The sequence below is a fragment of the Mesoplodon densirostris genome, chromosome 18, assembly GCF_025265405.1.
Source record: "Mesoplodon densirostris isolate mMesDen1 chromosome 18, mMesDen1 primary haplotype, whole genome shotgun sequence".
NCBI lineage: Eukaryota > Metazoa > Chordata > Mammalia > Artiodactyla > Ziphiidae > Mesoplodon > Mesoplodon densirostris.
Window position 1 is genome coordinate 10286401 of NC_082678.1, and position 16285 is coordinate 10302685.

At 44.2% G+C, this 16285-nt stretch overlaps 1 protein-coding gene across 2 annotated transcripts; it reads left to right on the top strand.

The window, feature by feature from the left end:
* The first annotated feature begins 640 nt into the window (after positions 1-640).
* On the top strand, positions 641-11291 carry METTL2A (methyltransferase 2A, tRNA N3-cytidine). 2 transcript variants are annotated; one of them, XM_060082068.1, is made up of 9 exons: positions 641-775; positions 982-1073; positions 2790-3148; positions 4240-4289; positions 4623-4683; positions 6157-6296; positions 7989-8095; positions 9518-9583; positions 10451-11291. In XM_060082068.1, the coding sequence occupies exons 1-9, from the start codon at positions 666-668 to the stop codon at positions 10603-10605; spliced, it is 1140 nt and encodes a 379-aa protein (XP_059938051.1). In that variant the 5' UTR covers positions 641-665; the 3' UTR covers positions 10606-11291. The 2 variants fall into 2 exon arrangements, with proteins under 2 accessions (XP_059938051.1, XP_059938052.1); XM_060082069.1 differs by having other exon boundaries at positions 687-775; positions 982-1083.
* Positions 11292-16285: the final 4994 nt, after the last annotated feature.

Consider the following 16285-nt stretch of genomic DNA (forward strand, 5'->3'; position numbering starts at 1 on the left):
ATACTCGACTTCATTTGACGAATAAACCTCGTGTTTTCAGAATTCATTACATATCCTCCCCCCAGAAAAAAATATATATAGTCCCACACTATTATATATATACTTTTTGAATATACATGTATACACATTTTTTTTTCCTTTTTCACACTATGATAATCTGACTACAGAAGCTGGAAAACTGCCCTATTTCGTCACCCTGCTTGCTACCTTCCTCAGTTATCTTGGCCATTAGCTCTACAGTGGAACTAGGTACCCTTAATTCTTAAAGTGATTCTATATTTTTCCAGCCTTACAACTTAAGGGAAACTAGGGAACCTGTTAGAGGATCCCAGCGTTGAAAGGAGGCTCAAGTAGAACGTCTCCCACTTTTTCTCCGGCCTCTTCAGGGACAAACGACTCTGGGGAGACACCCCGCCAGCTCTCCTTCCCCAAGGAGCCCCGCGCGACCCAAAGGACCCCGAGCGCCGCCTGGACGCCCGCCCCCAGGGCCAACCCGCCCCGCCCCCAGGGCCGCCCCGCCCCCAGGGCCGCCCCGCCCCCAGGGCCGCCCCGCCTAGCCCCGCCTCCGTCTTTTCCCGCCCAGACCGCTCGCCTTCCGGAAGGGGGCGTGACCTCGCAGGAAGTTCTCGCGTTAGGGAAGGGTAGGGGTTTCCGGCTCCGGTGTCATGGACGGTTCCTACCCTGAAGGTGCATACGGCACGGTCTGCGGGAAGAGGCAGCAGTTCGGGAGCCGGTTTCTGAGCGACCCGGCGCGCGTCTTCCACCACAATGCCTGGTAACCGCCCTGCCCCTCTCCCGGCCTGCGGTTCGCCCTCTGTCCCGGCGCCGCGGAGCGCTCCGAGAAACCCTTGACCGCCGGCCAGAGTCCCGCTGCCTTGCTCGAAGCGCTCTCCTCCCACGGGAGAGGCGCTCCAGGGCCAGCGACTCACCTACTCACAGCGGGAGCCTGAGGCCCCTAAGCTACCCGTTTGATTTTCTCAGGGACAGTGTGGAGTGGTCAGAAGAGCAGGCCGCGGCGGCGGAGAGGAAAGTCCAGGAGAACAGTACCCAGCGGGTGTGCCAGGAGAAGCAAGGTGCGCCCAGGTGGGCCCACAGTGGTATATAGAGCCAGCGTACTGCTGGACGTGCTCTCCCGGAGAGGCCAGAGAACCGAGGCCGCCGGGTCTTTATTAGTGGACTGATACAGAACTCGGGGGTAGAACGGGAGTGGAGGGGATGGGCAAGGATGGGAAAGGGCTGCGCCTTAAAATCTTGTTAGGGCGTAGAGCGTGTTTTGGTTTTGGTTTTGGTTTTTTGTTTGGAAGAATATAACCATCTTGATAGTATTTTCTAGTGACTTAAGTCTTTAGTTATGTTGACTAGATCCCTGTTAATATGGCTGGCGTGTGGCAACCGTGTGGTCACATGATTGATTGTCTTAGAGGGTGTATCGGTACTTTCTACATCATTACACTTCGCCTGAGGAAAGCTAGATTCAAGTGGTCAGATTCTAAATATTGTTGGGGGGATGGCTAATGAGTAGTGAATTATGTGCCTTTTCTTTATTTGATGGCTATGAGGATTTAGGGCTTCTGCCAAGGAAAGATGGATGAAGCAGAGTGGAAATAAGTCTGGCCAACGAAAAAGAGGCCCCTTCTTCAGAGGTGGATGATTTCACTGCAACATATCCCTAGATACTAAAAAACTAGGACTGGTTGGGCCTGTGTCCTAAGTGACAATTGAAGGTAGCACTAGGAATGGGAGAGTAGTACCCACTGAAAGAGTTCTGAACAACAATTAGAAGATTCCGGTTACAAAATATTCACCCTACATAGTTTGACAAAGACTAGATCAAAGCAAGTTAAGGTTGAAAGGGATTTTGAAAATCATATAGTGCAATATCCTCTTTTTACAGTTAAAGAATCTTGGACCTCAGGACATTAAGTGCCTTGCCCAGAGGTAAGCAGTTAGTAGTGGTGGAATTGAAATCCAGTTTCTCGGGTTTTTATTCTCCTACTACACTAGTCAAGGCCCTGTATTGGCAAAGAGCATAAAACTGAAATCTAGTTATAAACCAATGTTATCTCAAAAAAATAAATTAATAAAAAGGAAAAACTGAAATCTAGGACTGCTTCAATCACCTTAAACAGCAGCTTTCTTTTAAATAGTCCATACCTTAGTCTCTCCTGTACTCTAGCATCAAATCTCTTCTCATCTGAAGACATTTTCCCCTCTTGTCAGCATTTTCTATTTCCATTTTTAGTATCTGTTAGTAGTAGAGAATTCATTTCTGGGCTCCACACTCTAAAGAATCACTGACAGAGGAACGTAATGTAAAGAGCTACCTGTATCATAACCATTGATTTCACAGGGGGAATAACTGAAGAACCTGGGACATTTAGCTTGTAAAAGAGGATTTAGAAGGGGAAATAACTGTCCTCAAATACAAAAGAGTTGTTCTCTTTGGCCCTGAGAAATAGTAGGACCTTTTGATCAGAAATGATTAGACAGATTTTTTGCTTAATATTGGGATTTTCTGTTGGGATGGTTAAGAGCCATCCAAAGATGTGGGGGGAGGTTTGATAGGTAGTAAGTTCTCTGGCAGAAGTTGAACTCCCTGGAAGGACACGATACACAACAGATTCAAGTGTGATAGGTGGTAGGACTAAATGACCACCAGCTCTGAGACTCTGGCTCTACTTGAGTGTAACTTTCAGTACAAATTTTGGTGAAGCAGGTTGGTGATTTACACTATATACAGATAAAATGCTGAGAGATGGTTCTTAAAATTCTTTCTTAAATATTTACAGTTGATTATGAGATCAGTGCCCACAGATATTGGAATGACTTCTACAAAACCCACGAAAATGGGTTTTTCAAGGATAGACATTGGCTTTTTACTGAATTCCCAGAGCTGGCACCTAGCCAAAACCAAAATCACGTGAAGGATTTGCTCTCAGAGAACAAGGGGAGTGAAGTACCTGCATGTAGAAGCAGTGAGGATGGATCTGGTTTAATAACAGAAGAACAGCACAGTTGTTCTTCAGTCAGCCTTGGGTGTAAAACACAGCCACCTCCTGTGGAAGAGAATGTAACTCAGAAACTCCGTCACCTGGAAATCTGTGCTGATGAGTTTCCTGGATCCTCAGCCACCTACCGAATACTGGAGGTAACCTCCCTTTATTGTCCTGGTAGTGGGGTTAGCGAGGCTGTCTTATTATGCACATAGGGTGGCAGTAGAGAGGCTGACCCCCAAAGTAACTTGTGACTGATGAACCTGACTAGACTGGACCCTTATGCTGGCCTGGAAACACGTCCAGTTTTGAACTAATGAAATGCCCTAGATGCAGACCAGATTCCTGGTAGTCATGGCAAACAAAGACAGATCACCTGCTATCTGGGAGCGTTATATTGCATCCAGAAGTTGTAGCATCCTGCTGTACCTGCCATCTAGTAAAGAGTCCCAGGTCAGAAGACAACTTTTGTCACTTCTAAGGTAGTTATGGAGAGGTTAGTTGGGGTGGTACCTACTCTCAATTGTGGGAGAATTCTTGTCTTCTCAGTTTGGATATGTGTCAGAGGCTAGGCTAGACCTGAAAAAGTGTCTAGGGTGGGCACTGTAACAAATATTCACAGAAGTGACTACACACTCCACTGGAAGCTGACTAGTTTTGGGACTGAGTCCTCTGGCATGACTTTGTGCTGGTCCCTCACCCAGCAGAATGGGACTTCTGCCTCTCTCTGCCTCATAGTTGTTACGGGGGTTAATTGAGATAAGGTATGTAAAATGACTGAGAATAGTGTCTGGCACGCAGTAAGCCCTTAGTAAATGGTGCTGTTTTTATTATTACCACACCCAGCACTGAATTTAGGATGGTGTTGCCGTGGTCCTCCTTTCATGAATTTTTCAACCCAGTCTGCTAGAAACATTTTTCCAATAATGATATAGTGGAGCTCAGTAAGAAAATGTTTTGTTTACAGGACCATTTGCCAAAACTCAGAAAGTAAAAGCAGCCCATGCCCTTTTTTCCAGACCATCTCCCTCCCGCTAATGAAAGCCCATGCTCTCATCTTTTATGGCTAACCTCTTTAAGGGTTCCTGAGGTCAAGGGCAGGGAATGTCATGGGTACTATTTAGCTCTGGTCACTGCACCTTCCCTAATACAATTAGACAAGATTATCCGTTGTTGGTTTTTATCTAGCTTTAGGGAATTAATTCTTTGGAAAGTTCTGTGATTAATAGTTCATTTCTGTCTACAGGTTGGTTGTGGTGTGGGAAACACAGTCTTTCCAATTTTACAAACTAACAAGTAAGTTTGTGGTAAAGTTTAACTACATGACAGCAAGGAAGAGAAAAGTGAGGGGTTGTTGTTTCTTAGAACTCTTACTGCATCCAAGTGGTAATAGTGGTTATTGGGAACTGTGGGTTATAGGAGATTAGATGTCTGCATTATCCATTTACAGATTGTTTTGACTTAATTTTATTTATGTTATCTTTGTCATCAGGTAAATTAGTGGGTATTAAACCTGTTGCATTGTTAATATATGGTGCCTTCATATTTTAACTCTGCTACATAGGAAAGAGAATAGACATAGTACAGTTTGTAATCTAATTGTTCTGCTGTTTTTTCTGCCCATTTCAGTGACCCAAGGCTCTTTGTTTACTGTTGTGATTTTTCTTCCACAGCTGTAGAACTGGTCCAGGTAAGTGCAGTGCTCCTATCACTAATTTTCACTGACTTAAGGGGGAAAGGGTCTGCTAAAAATCAAGGTCTCTAGCTATTTTCTTATTGTACTGTGGTCTGAAAATAAAAGATGTACTGAAACAGCATGGAGTAGAGGGAAGGGCCAAATGTGAATACAGAATCTGTTGCTTGCCCACTGTGAAACTTTGGGCGGGTCTCTTGACCTACCCAAACTCATGTTTTAAGGACTAAAATGAGATGATGATTTCATTCAGGATTCTTTGAGTTACAAGTTACAGAAACTTCTAGACAAACTCAGCTAAAGGGAATGTCATAGAACTCAAGGGCGTAAAGTGTAGCCAGGACTAAAACTCAGCCCTGAAAAGGTGTCAGGTACCAAAGGCAAACTGGCTGGCTGGTGAGATGTTGCCGCCCCCTCCTATCACAACAACTCCCTCAAGTTCACAGTGTCTTATCTCTCATTGCCCATTTGCCCTTTGTTTTGTTTTTTCTCTGCAGACCAGCTTTCTCTAATAGGTTTTTCCTGGCCTTGGCCTCAACCTACTTGCCCCTCCCAGTCCCTTACAAGTCTCTCTTCTTCACGTGTTCCCAGAACCTCCCCTGAATGACAGTGTCTTGATTCCAGAGTCCCCAGAAAGTCTGATTGACCCAACCCAGCTGACAGTCTACTTGCCCTGTTTCAATTAGCTGTGGCCAATGAGGAACAAAGTCACATTTTTGGAGAAGAGAGATGTGGATAGGGAAGTTATCCTAAAAATGTGCGTGTTACAATAATGTACGATGCTCCTAGGGTAGGAGCTCAGGAATTGGTAATAATTCTGGATTTTTTTTTTTTTTTTTTTTTTTTTTTTTTTTTTTTTTGCTTCACTGCTTCACTTACATGATCTAAGTTCCCTGACCAGGGATCGAACCCAGGCCCCTAACAGTGAAAGCATTCCCTAACTGGACCACCAGGGAATTCCCAATTCTGGAACTATTCTTGCAAACCTATACCAGACGAATATTGAGGCTTATCCTTAGTTAATTTAATGATAATAAATTGTAGGTTAAATCTTCCACATCTAGAGAGAGAGATTTTCCTGGAAAATTCTATGATCTGTGTAATATGCTGTAGTAGGAGTTTAAGTCTTGCTTTTTCAGTATGTTTTGTTTTCCTCCTTATGAGGTTCCTCTTTACCCTTTTGGTCACTTACCTTCCTGGTCATTTTCCAGTCCTCAGATCTGACTCCGCATCAGAATAAAGACTAAAATTAGAGGAGTTGGGAACGTTCCATTTTAAACATACCAGTTAGATTCCACAGGGTCCTAGAGTTGTTCCTGATTCTTACTCTAAGAGTAAGAATGTTTGCCATAATGGCAAGAACTATCTCCTCGGTGGGAAGAGGCGGTGATTACGTTTAAAGCAAGATAGCTTTTCTTGAGGCTATGTGAACATTTTCTAGCCTGTGTCCTCTCTTCCATCTGTCTGCAGACAAATTCAGCATATGATCCTTCTCGGTGTTTTGCCTTTGTTCACGACCTGTGTGATGAAGATAAGAGTTACCCAGTGCCCGGGGATAGTCTTGATGTCATCATCCTCATATTTGTTCTCTCAGCAATCATTCCAGACAAGTAAGTTTTAGATCCCTTAGCCAGTAGCATAGCAAAAACAAAGCTTTGGTCAGGGACCTGGATATCAGAGTTGGAACCTAAATAAGAAGGATTTTATTAATGTTCTGATAGGCAGGAAGGAGCTCCTCCATCCTAGAAGTAGTAGGAGCTTCTCAACTATTTTTCTAAATTTGTCTTGGAGTCCAACTTCTGGTTTAGCATCTAAACCTCTGCTTGTTGACTGCAGTGCTCGGTTCTTCTCATGATTATGGTTTAACATCCCCAGAGAGTGAGGGGGCTGTCTTAGTGGGTGTGTGGAAATTTCCTGTTGACCATCACATAGCATGATGTCTTAGAACTGTGGATGCCCCAGCTATTAGAGAACATCCCATTATTGGCCTTTTAAATGCTTTCAAAAAAACAAGCTTATTAATAGCACAAAATTTACAGTGAAGTTTAACTCAGGTGTTCTCTGTTTAAGTTCTTCGGAAAAAAGTAGTACAGGAGAGTTCCGTAAAATCGCGATTACATAAAAGGAAAGTCAGTTGGTTTATCCTAAGAGATACCATTAAAGTCTCCTAGACAGGCAGCCAGTTGTCCCGATGAAGATGAAATACGGTCTCAAGGAGGCAGCATTCGGGGCAGTTGCGGGGGGGTGGGGGTGACTGACCTTCTCTAGCCCACGTTTCCTCTAGGATAGCACTGTGTCATCTGACCTGACAGGGATATTGTGAGTGAGAAATAAAGGCAGGTGGAGGGCGGCCCAAACAGCCTGGCATGGTTTTAAACATTAATTGCAGAAGCTGACATGCTGTATACTTTTAAAAACTGATATGGACTGAAACAAAACATTAAAATTAAAAATTCATTATTCAATATTTAAATAGACTTTCAAACGGTTTTTGTAAGTTTGAAGCATTTATACTTTTGCAGTGGTTAAAGCTGAAACCTGGGCTTCCCTGGTGGTGCAGTGGTTGAGAGTCCGCCTGCCGATGCAGGGGACAGGGGTTCGTGCCCCGGTCCGGGAAGATCCCACATGCTGCGGAACGGCTGGGCCCGTGAGCCATGGCCGCTGAGCCTGCGCGTCCGGAGCCTGTGCTCCGCAACGGGAGGGGCCACAGCAGTGAGAGGCCCACGTACCGCAAAAAAAAAAAAAAAGCTGAAACCTGCACTGAGACTCTGTATATGGAAAGTGCAGTCAGAAGTGTAAAGCACTCTGCCCAGAGTACTCATTTTGCATACAGACTGTATCACCATGTAAATTGTAAGTTCTTGAGGTTCAGTCTGCATTTAACAGATGGAAAGATGCAGGCTGCATTCAGAGAGCTTGGGCCTAGTGGGGCAGGCAGATGGGTCAACTAGCAGTCTCCACACCGGGTGGTCAGGGGTCCTCTCAGAGCTCCATGGGAGCCTGGTGTAGGATTGGCTTCCCCATGAGGAGTGGGAAGTGAATCAGGCAGGGAGCACGTAACTTCCCCCACGGTGGACCTCTGCTGAAGAAGCAGGCCTCTTCAGACCTCATCATACTGAAGGCAGTGGATTGAAGGCACAGTTGTGAGCAGGCAGCAGAAGGCACATCAGAGGTTTGGGCGTGTGCTCAGGTTATAACTGAAACGAGAGCGGAGTACATTTCAGGGCTTTTCGGGATATGCTACAGGGGAGAGGATCCCTATTCTTAAAGAGATCTGATCTTCGTTCCCTGCTGCCCTACAGGATGCAAAAGGCTATCAACAGGCTAAGCAGGCTTCTGAAGCCTGGAGGAATGATGCTTCTGCGAGATTATGGCCGCTATGACATGGCTCAGCTTCGGTTTAAAAAAGGTATTTTCCCACTATAGTCAAAACAACGGCTTTGCCATAAGAATAGTCATACAAGTCAGTGGAATAAAATAGAGACTCTCGAATTATAGAGCTCCATACATAAAGCCATTTAATACATGATAAGGGTGGTATGTTTTTGAAGACTTGTATAATCTAGGTATTAGGGAGGTCTTTTTTAGAAAAAGGCATTTGATTACATAAATAGTTTTAAGTGTGGTGTGGCAAAAGATGCCATTAAAAAGTTAAAAGACAAATGCCAGATTGAGGACAAATATTTTCAGTTAAAGGAACAGATAAAGACAGTGTCAGTGCTCTTCAAGCAGGACTGTTGGCAAATTGATAAGGGAAAAGATCAGTGACCCACCAAAAAACAGACAAGCCGTGTTTTAGAGTTGATATACTAAAGAGCAGATCCAAATGGCTGAAACCAAAACTTCAAGAAAATAAAAATAACAATGAGATACCTATTGCTGGCTGATTCAGAGAAACAGATACACTCTTCCATTATTGGTAGAAATAGGAATGGTTATGGCCTTGCTTTAAGCATCCTAGGGTTATCTATCCTATCCAACAGTCCTTTTGGGATTTATTCAAGAACCAGCACATAATATGTGTATAATAAGCAAAATCTTGGAAACAAAGTGACTGCCTCTGGATAGGGGAATGTTGTGCATATCACATGAGGTAGACCCCATACCACTGGTCTTGGGGGGGTTTCCATGCTATATTACCAAGTGAGAAAAGCAATGTGCACATGGGTATTTTAAACTTAATCCCATGTATAACAGTAACTGGAGAAAAATAAGATTATTTGGACATTCAAAAGGTATAGAAGGATTGATTACATGTCAGGTTGTTAAATTGATACTGTCAGGGGGCTTAGCAGCAGGAGGGGAAGTGTCCTTGATAAAAACAGTATATATGTGATCATATTTATGAATGTGCGTGTGGATACGTGGAGAAACATGCAAAAGGACAGTCACTAAAATAGGAATAGTGGCTGTCTCAAATTTCCTTAAACTTAGCTATATTCCTTGAAGTTTTTTAAACGTGTTTTTAGAGGGGCAGGCGGCCGTTTAGAAAGTTGTTTCTGTTTTTAAACAAAGTGTATGCGCTATTTACTTCATCGGGGAGGCAGGGAAAAACAAGCTATTTTCATCATGAAACGGAACTGTAGAACAGGGGGCTGAGAATTGCATGTGTTAGCTAACACTGAAGTTTGATTATTCCCCTTGGGCTGCTCTTCTCCAAAGCACCATTCCTTTGTAGGAGAAATTGCAGACGCCTGCAAAGTACCAGTGTAACCAAGAAAAGGATCCATTCTTGGCCCAAGAAATTGATATCTTGATGCACATTTGATAGGCAGTGAAATTCAAAGAAGTGCTTTAAAGTTTCTCTGGTCTTTACCACATCACTCTGCAGGTCAGTGTCTGTCTGAAAACTTCTATGTGAGAGGCGATGGCACCAGAGTGTACTTCTTCACACAAGGTAGGAAAGCACTCGTCTTTATGCTGACCCGCCCCCACAGGGCCAGGTTGCACATTCACCGTGTGCTTTCAGACGTGCAATCATCGGGCCGCTTCTGTCTTTTGCAGCCTCTTCTCTGCCCTTCCCCACCTCTCAGCCTGCCTTCAGCCACCTTGAACCACTCACTGTTCTCCAAGTAGGCTCAGCTTGTCAGATCCTTCTGTTCCTCCTTTGCTCTTCTACTGGCTGCTCTTCCTCTCTATCACTTTGTCCAGAACAGGAACCTGCCCATTTTGCAAGACTCCACTGTAGCTGTTTCAGCCTCTAAGCCGGGTCATACCTTAGGTGCACCTGAGTTACGGTGACCTCATGGCCCCCTGGGTTCCAGGTATAACTCAGAACTGCTCTCCTCTGCTGCTTGTCCTGCTGCCCGTTTCCTCCTCCTCCAGTGCCTTATGAATACTTCCTTCCTGGGCCGTTTGTCAGGCCACATACTTTTTTGAGCCTTTAGTTAGTGATGGAACCTCTCTCCTAAAAAAAAAAAAAAAAAAAAAAAAATGGCTTTGACATGCCATATATGTCCATTTTTGCATATAATGGTAAGGTGTACATAGAACCCTAGAAAATTCTTTCCCGTCAGCTGACTCTTAAGAGGTTCTCCCTGTGGGTTCCAGGCTGCCCTTCACACGTGGTTGGCCTTCCCCTCCCTAAATGAGGACTTGCTGCTACCAAGCCACTACTGCATGTGTAACTCAACAATACTGCTCAAGCCACTTAAAATCTATAAATAAGGACAGCAATCTCACAGAGTGCCGTTTAACATGAGAAGTGGTAGGCACAGTGCTTTTTCTTCAGGGGAAAATATATAAACATCTCTTTCCAAACTAGATGAACTGGACACACTTTTCACTACTGCTGGACTGGAAAAGGTTCAGAACCTGGTGGATCGCCGGTTGCAAGTGAATCGAGGGAAACAACTGACAATGTACCGAGTTTGGATTCAGTGCAAATATCGTAAGCCTCTTCTGTCCAACATCAGCTGAGAGGCACCTGCTCCTGACAGGCGAGGTCATTGGGGCTTTTTAAAAAGAACACCCACAAATGGTGTCTTGTAGATATTAAACCATTCAAGGATTCCAACAGATTTGAACCTAGGAAGAATTATTTTATATCAAGATTCTAACCATATTTTATAAAGCAGAAACTAACACACCATTTTAAAGCAATTATACTCCAATAAAGATGTTTTTAAAAAAACGACAACAACAAAAGGTTCTAACCATTTTTGCTTCATATTTGTGAAGCCCTGTGATATATACTTTTCTCAAGTTTTTTTCTTACTTGGAGATCTCAAAGAATCTTTCTTGCCATTTTGTAACTTAATAGTTGAAATGTTATTCGTGGGAATAAAATTTATTTCCATGTGTAAGTATTATATATGATGAAGTGAATGACTAAGTTGCATTAAATTAGTTGGGGATTCAAATGCCTAGACTAAGAAATTGATACAAAGATGACTAAAGGTCTCATTCAGTGGTCATCAGGGACGCAAATTAGGAAGAATCACCTGTCTTTGGATATTTTCCTGACTCAAAAAAAGAGCATCAAAATACGGTGTCCTTGTTAAGTATTTGGTCATGGTCTCTGATTGACGTTAGTTCCATGGAATTTTAAGTACTGTTTCCCCATGTAAGTAACCTGCATCTAAAAAAATTAAAAGGATCTTCACTTATAGCAAATTGTCTTTCTGTGTGTGCCCTTAAATGTTTGACTGAGAGACATTTTAGCCATTTCACTTCTGAATATGATCCTTTCATCCCTGTTACTTTTTTTTTTTTTTTTTTTTTTTTTTGCGGTACACGGGCCTCTCACTGTTGTGGCCTCTCCCGTTGCGGAGCACAGGCTCCGGACGTGCAGGCTCAGCAGCCATGGCTCACGGGCCCAGCCGCTCCGCGGCATGTGGGATCTTCCCGGACCGGGGCACGAACCCGTGTCACCTGCATCAGCAGGCGGACTCTCAACCACTGCGCCACCAGGGAAGCCCCCCTTGAATCATTTTTAAGAGTAAGTTGCAAGGTGATATCTCAACACTGCTGCATATTTTATACTGTGTAATTCGTGTAACTGAAGATGTTCTCTTGTATCACCGAATATATCCATCAGAAGTGGATAATTAACATGGAAGTAGAAATTAACATGGAAATCCTACTATCCACAGATAACCAAGTTTTCCCAATGGTCCCAATAATATCCTTTATCATCAAAAAAAAAAAAAGGCCTTCTGTTGCATATAGTAGTCATTTCTCAGTCTCTTTCAGTCTGGAACAATCCTTGAGGTTTGTTTTCATGATCTTGACATTTGAAGATTACAGGCTATTTTGCAGACTGCCCTCAAATTGGGTTTGTTAATGCCTCATGATTTGGTTCAAGTACGTATTTTGGGCAGGAATATCAGAAGTGATGCTATTGTGGTCCATGATTTTGATGAACCCTGGTGGTGGTGGTGTTAACTTTGATCATTTAATTGGGGTGGTGCCTGCTGGGTTTCTCCACTGAAAAGTTCCTAATAACTATTTTGTAGGGTAGTGCTTTGAGGCTAAATATCCCTTTCCTTATTAAACTCTACCCCTTAGTTTCAGCATCTATTGCTGTTTCTTGGCTGAATTACTACTATGATGGCAGCCAAGTAATGTTTTTGAATACCACATTCCTCCTATACTTATTGGTTGGCATTTCTACCATAAGGAAGGCTTCCTTTTCTCTGTTCATTTGCTTATGGACTCACGGGTTTCTGGTTTACTCAATGATTATTATATATTAGTACCATTTTGATACTTTGATTATGATATTGATGCTCATATTGTCCCAGATTTGGCCAGTGGGAGCCCCTTCAAATGTTTCTGTGACCTTTTGACATGTGCAGGAAGCAGGAAAAGACTGCTTTTGTTTTTTTTTGTTTTTTGTTTTGGCTGTGTTGGGTCTTTGTTGATGCATGGGGGCTACTCATTGTGGTGGTTTCTCTTTGTTGCAGAGCATGGGCTCTAGGTGCACACGGGCTTCAGTGGTTGTGGCACACAGGCTCAGTAGTTGTGGCTCACGGGCTCTAGAACCCAGGCTCAGTAGTTATGGCGCATAAGCTTAGTTGCTCTGCGGCATGTGGGATCTTCCCGGACCAGGGCTCAAACCCATTTACTCTGCATTGGCAGGCAGATTCTTAACCACTGCGCCACCAGGGAAGTCCCAAGACTCAGGTTTTATACCTAAGGGCAAAGCACAAGGTAGGTGCTGGGAAGGTGGAATAAAAACTGTTCCTGTTGTTATGAATGCTTTAGAGATGCCAAGGGAAGGTCTTTAGTGGATCGTTTTAATATATCTGTTCTTCGTTTCAAAGGACAAATGAAATACCATTCCAGCACTTCAAGCACAAGTTGTTCCAGGCTCACCTTGTACTTTCTCTGCCCCAGTCTGAACCAGCTATTTCCCCCAAGGAGTTCTAGTTTCTTTTAATAGAGCAAAGTATTTAGAAGCCAAGCCAAGGGTGCTCATTGCTATTGTGGTGCCTATTCCCAGGCCCCCTCAGTGGATGGAGCTCAGGGATATATGTATATGTGTACATACTTACATCTATATTTCTGTACTTAAATATATATTGAAAACCAGTTCAAACCAGTACCTTTGATTCCAATCCAACACCACAGGATTTATTCTAGTTTTTATTCTTTCTGTATTTGTTCTCTTTTCCAACGATCCCAAACGCCCACAATCCTCAACATATTGGGATAATCCAGTCATATGTAACCATTCTTTTGTCACCACACATGGATGCCCTCTCACCTCTTGGGCTCTGACACCCTCTCCAAGCCACTGTTTCCGTCATTACCTCACCCAGACACCCTCCTGCCCTGGATTCAGCACCCCACAGAGCCGCCATCACGCCTCTGCCCCCGCACTTGCTTGGTTTCACCTGTTGAGTTTTAAAAGGTAGGAGGAAAGGAGCTCCCATCTTTTCCATTGTAATGAATTTATTTAAAATGAAAACACTGGGGTTCCCTGGTGGCGCAGTGGTTAGGAATCCGCCTGCCAATGCAGGGGACACGGGTTCAAGCCCTGGTCCGGGAAGATCCCACATGTTGCGGAGCAGCTAAGCCTGTGTGCCACAGCTACTGAGCCTGCGCTCTAGAGCCCACGAGCCACAACTACTGAAGCCCATGTGCCTAGAGCTCATGCTCCGCAACAAGAGAAGCCACTGCAGTGAAGCCTGTGCACCACAACGAATAGTAGCCCCCGCTCGCCACAACTAGAGAAAGACTACACGCAGCAACAAACACCCAGTGCAGCCAAAAATAAATAAATTTTAAAAATAAAATGAAAACACTGAGTCACTGGAATGTATTTCATTTGTCTTTTGAAATGAAGAACAGCTATATTAAATGATCCACTAAAGACCTTCCTTGCAGAAGTCCGCAAGGCTGTGATAGACTTCCTCAGAGGTCACCTACGCCCGGCCAGCCGAGGGGGCGTCTCCAACAAGGTCTCCATCCATGCAGCAGTGATGGGACTCCCAGTGGAGGAGGTGGTCTGCCTCAGTGCTGGCATCAACACCGCTCGCTACAAGCTGATGGTGGCAGATGCTGTGATTGAGAAATTGGCTTCAATTGAGAGTGAAATTGAAAAACTGAAGATGAACAAGGACCACTTAGAGAAGGTTTTACAAGGTGGGTCAGCAAAAGCCAAAGAATTAGCATATCCCATGTGCCAGGAGATGAAAAAATTAGGTTTCTATAAGAAGTTTCAGCTAGTCACAAAAAGGCTTTTCTGTCTTTTGGTCTGCACACTCCAGTAATGGCAGCTTTCCTCACAAGAGAAAAATTAGTTTGGGGACACTTAATTTGGTACACCTGATCATTGGCTTCATTTGATGAATAATGATTTGTAGCTTTCAAAAACAGAACAAGAACACCTTCCTTTGGCATTGCTGAAGCGTTTCAGAGCAACAGGAACAATTTTTATTCCATCATCCTAGCACCTGCCTTGTGCCTTGGGCTTAGGTATAAACGTTGAGCCTTTTCCTCCCCCTCTCCTGCTCCCTTTACCTGTCTGCCATCTGCCAAGCTCTCTGACTCTTTATCTGTCAAGCTAACTTGAACTCTGTAAGGGACTTTGCATAATTTTTCAGGCTTGGAATCACTCATGGGGGGCAGAGGGCAATTCAATATGGTCAGGGTAGGTTAAGGGATGACCTCGGCGCCACTCAAAAAAATACAGACTGCCTGGACTGTAAGTCTGACTCCAGTCTGACTCGATACTCTTTTTTTCTTTTGAATTTTATTTTATTTACTTTTTTTTTTCTTTTTCTTTTTCTTTTTTTTTTTTTTTGCGGTACGCGGGCATCTCACTGCTGCGGCCTCTCCCGTTGCGGAGCACAGGATCCGGACGCGCAGGCTCAGCGGCCATGGCTCATGGACCCAGCTGCTCTGCGGCATGTGGGATCTTCCCGGACCGGGGCACGAACCCATGTCCCCTGCATCGGCAGGCGGACTCTCAACTACTGTGCCACCAGGGAAGCCCTATTTTATTTACTTTTTTGTACAGCAGGTTCTTATTAGTTATCTATTTTACACATATTAGTGTATACGTGTCAATCCCAATCTCCCAATTCATGCCACTACCCCCCACCCCACCCCCCGCCACTTTCCCCGCTTGGTGTCCATCCATTTGTTCCCTACGTCTGTCTGACTCAGTACTCTTAAAGCAAGAAAAGCGCTGTGTTGGCTGGGAAGGTAGCTCCACATGTGAAACTGCTCAGGAAGTTGTGTGGTTTAGATTCGAGTCCAGTAGAGAAGTGTTTCTGAAACTGATCTTCCTAAGTGGTGTTAATTTGGCTGAGGAGATAAATTCAACGTTGTTTGAAACATGAGGGACAGTTTAATTTGAGACAGGTGCACCAGAGCAATTAGAAGCCGTGTTCCTGAAGATGGTGCCCAGGGTCAGGGTGTAACACTGTCACCTGGAGACCATGGGTTCTTACACCTCGGAAGTGATTCATCTCCCGATTTTGTGTGCTTCATCTTGAACCTGGCCTCTGCTAATGCTGTCAAATCTATGCTTTGCAGTGGGTCCACTACCTGCCTTCATGTGAGTTCATACTCTCTTGGGCTCTGACTAGGAGATTAGGGCCTTGGAAACTTAGTAGGAAAAGGAAAATCTAATGTACTAAGACATCCTACTTTCCTCTAACTGGTTCCTATCTTGGATTAAAGACGTTACTTTAGTAATAGTAGAGGGTTCTATCTGTGGCTCAAAAGATGAACTCAGGACAAACGGCTTCTTTCACTCTGTTCACAAAGGCCTTTTTTTGGTTTGTGGCTGCAGCTGCTATTTTCAGTGCCGGGCTGCATCGATGCATTGCACATTTTTACATGCCTCGTAATTCGGTGTGCAGGTTGGTTTGGGAGCCCGGGTGGAGAGGCGGGAGGAGGGCTGGGATGGGTTTTGCAAAAGTAAAAACACCACAACGGTGTGTCACAGCCACCTGACTTTACTCCAGTGAATTTCTAGGTGCAAGATTGGATATTGATTGTCTCCTGACTGTAGTCAGTGGAATGTACTACATGACCAAGTTACAGGACAAACAGCCACAGTCAGATTCCATGCTCCAGTGGGGGCCCTGAGACACAGTAGCCAGTAACCTTGACCAAGGGCTCAAACTTGGCATCTTCACCC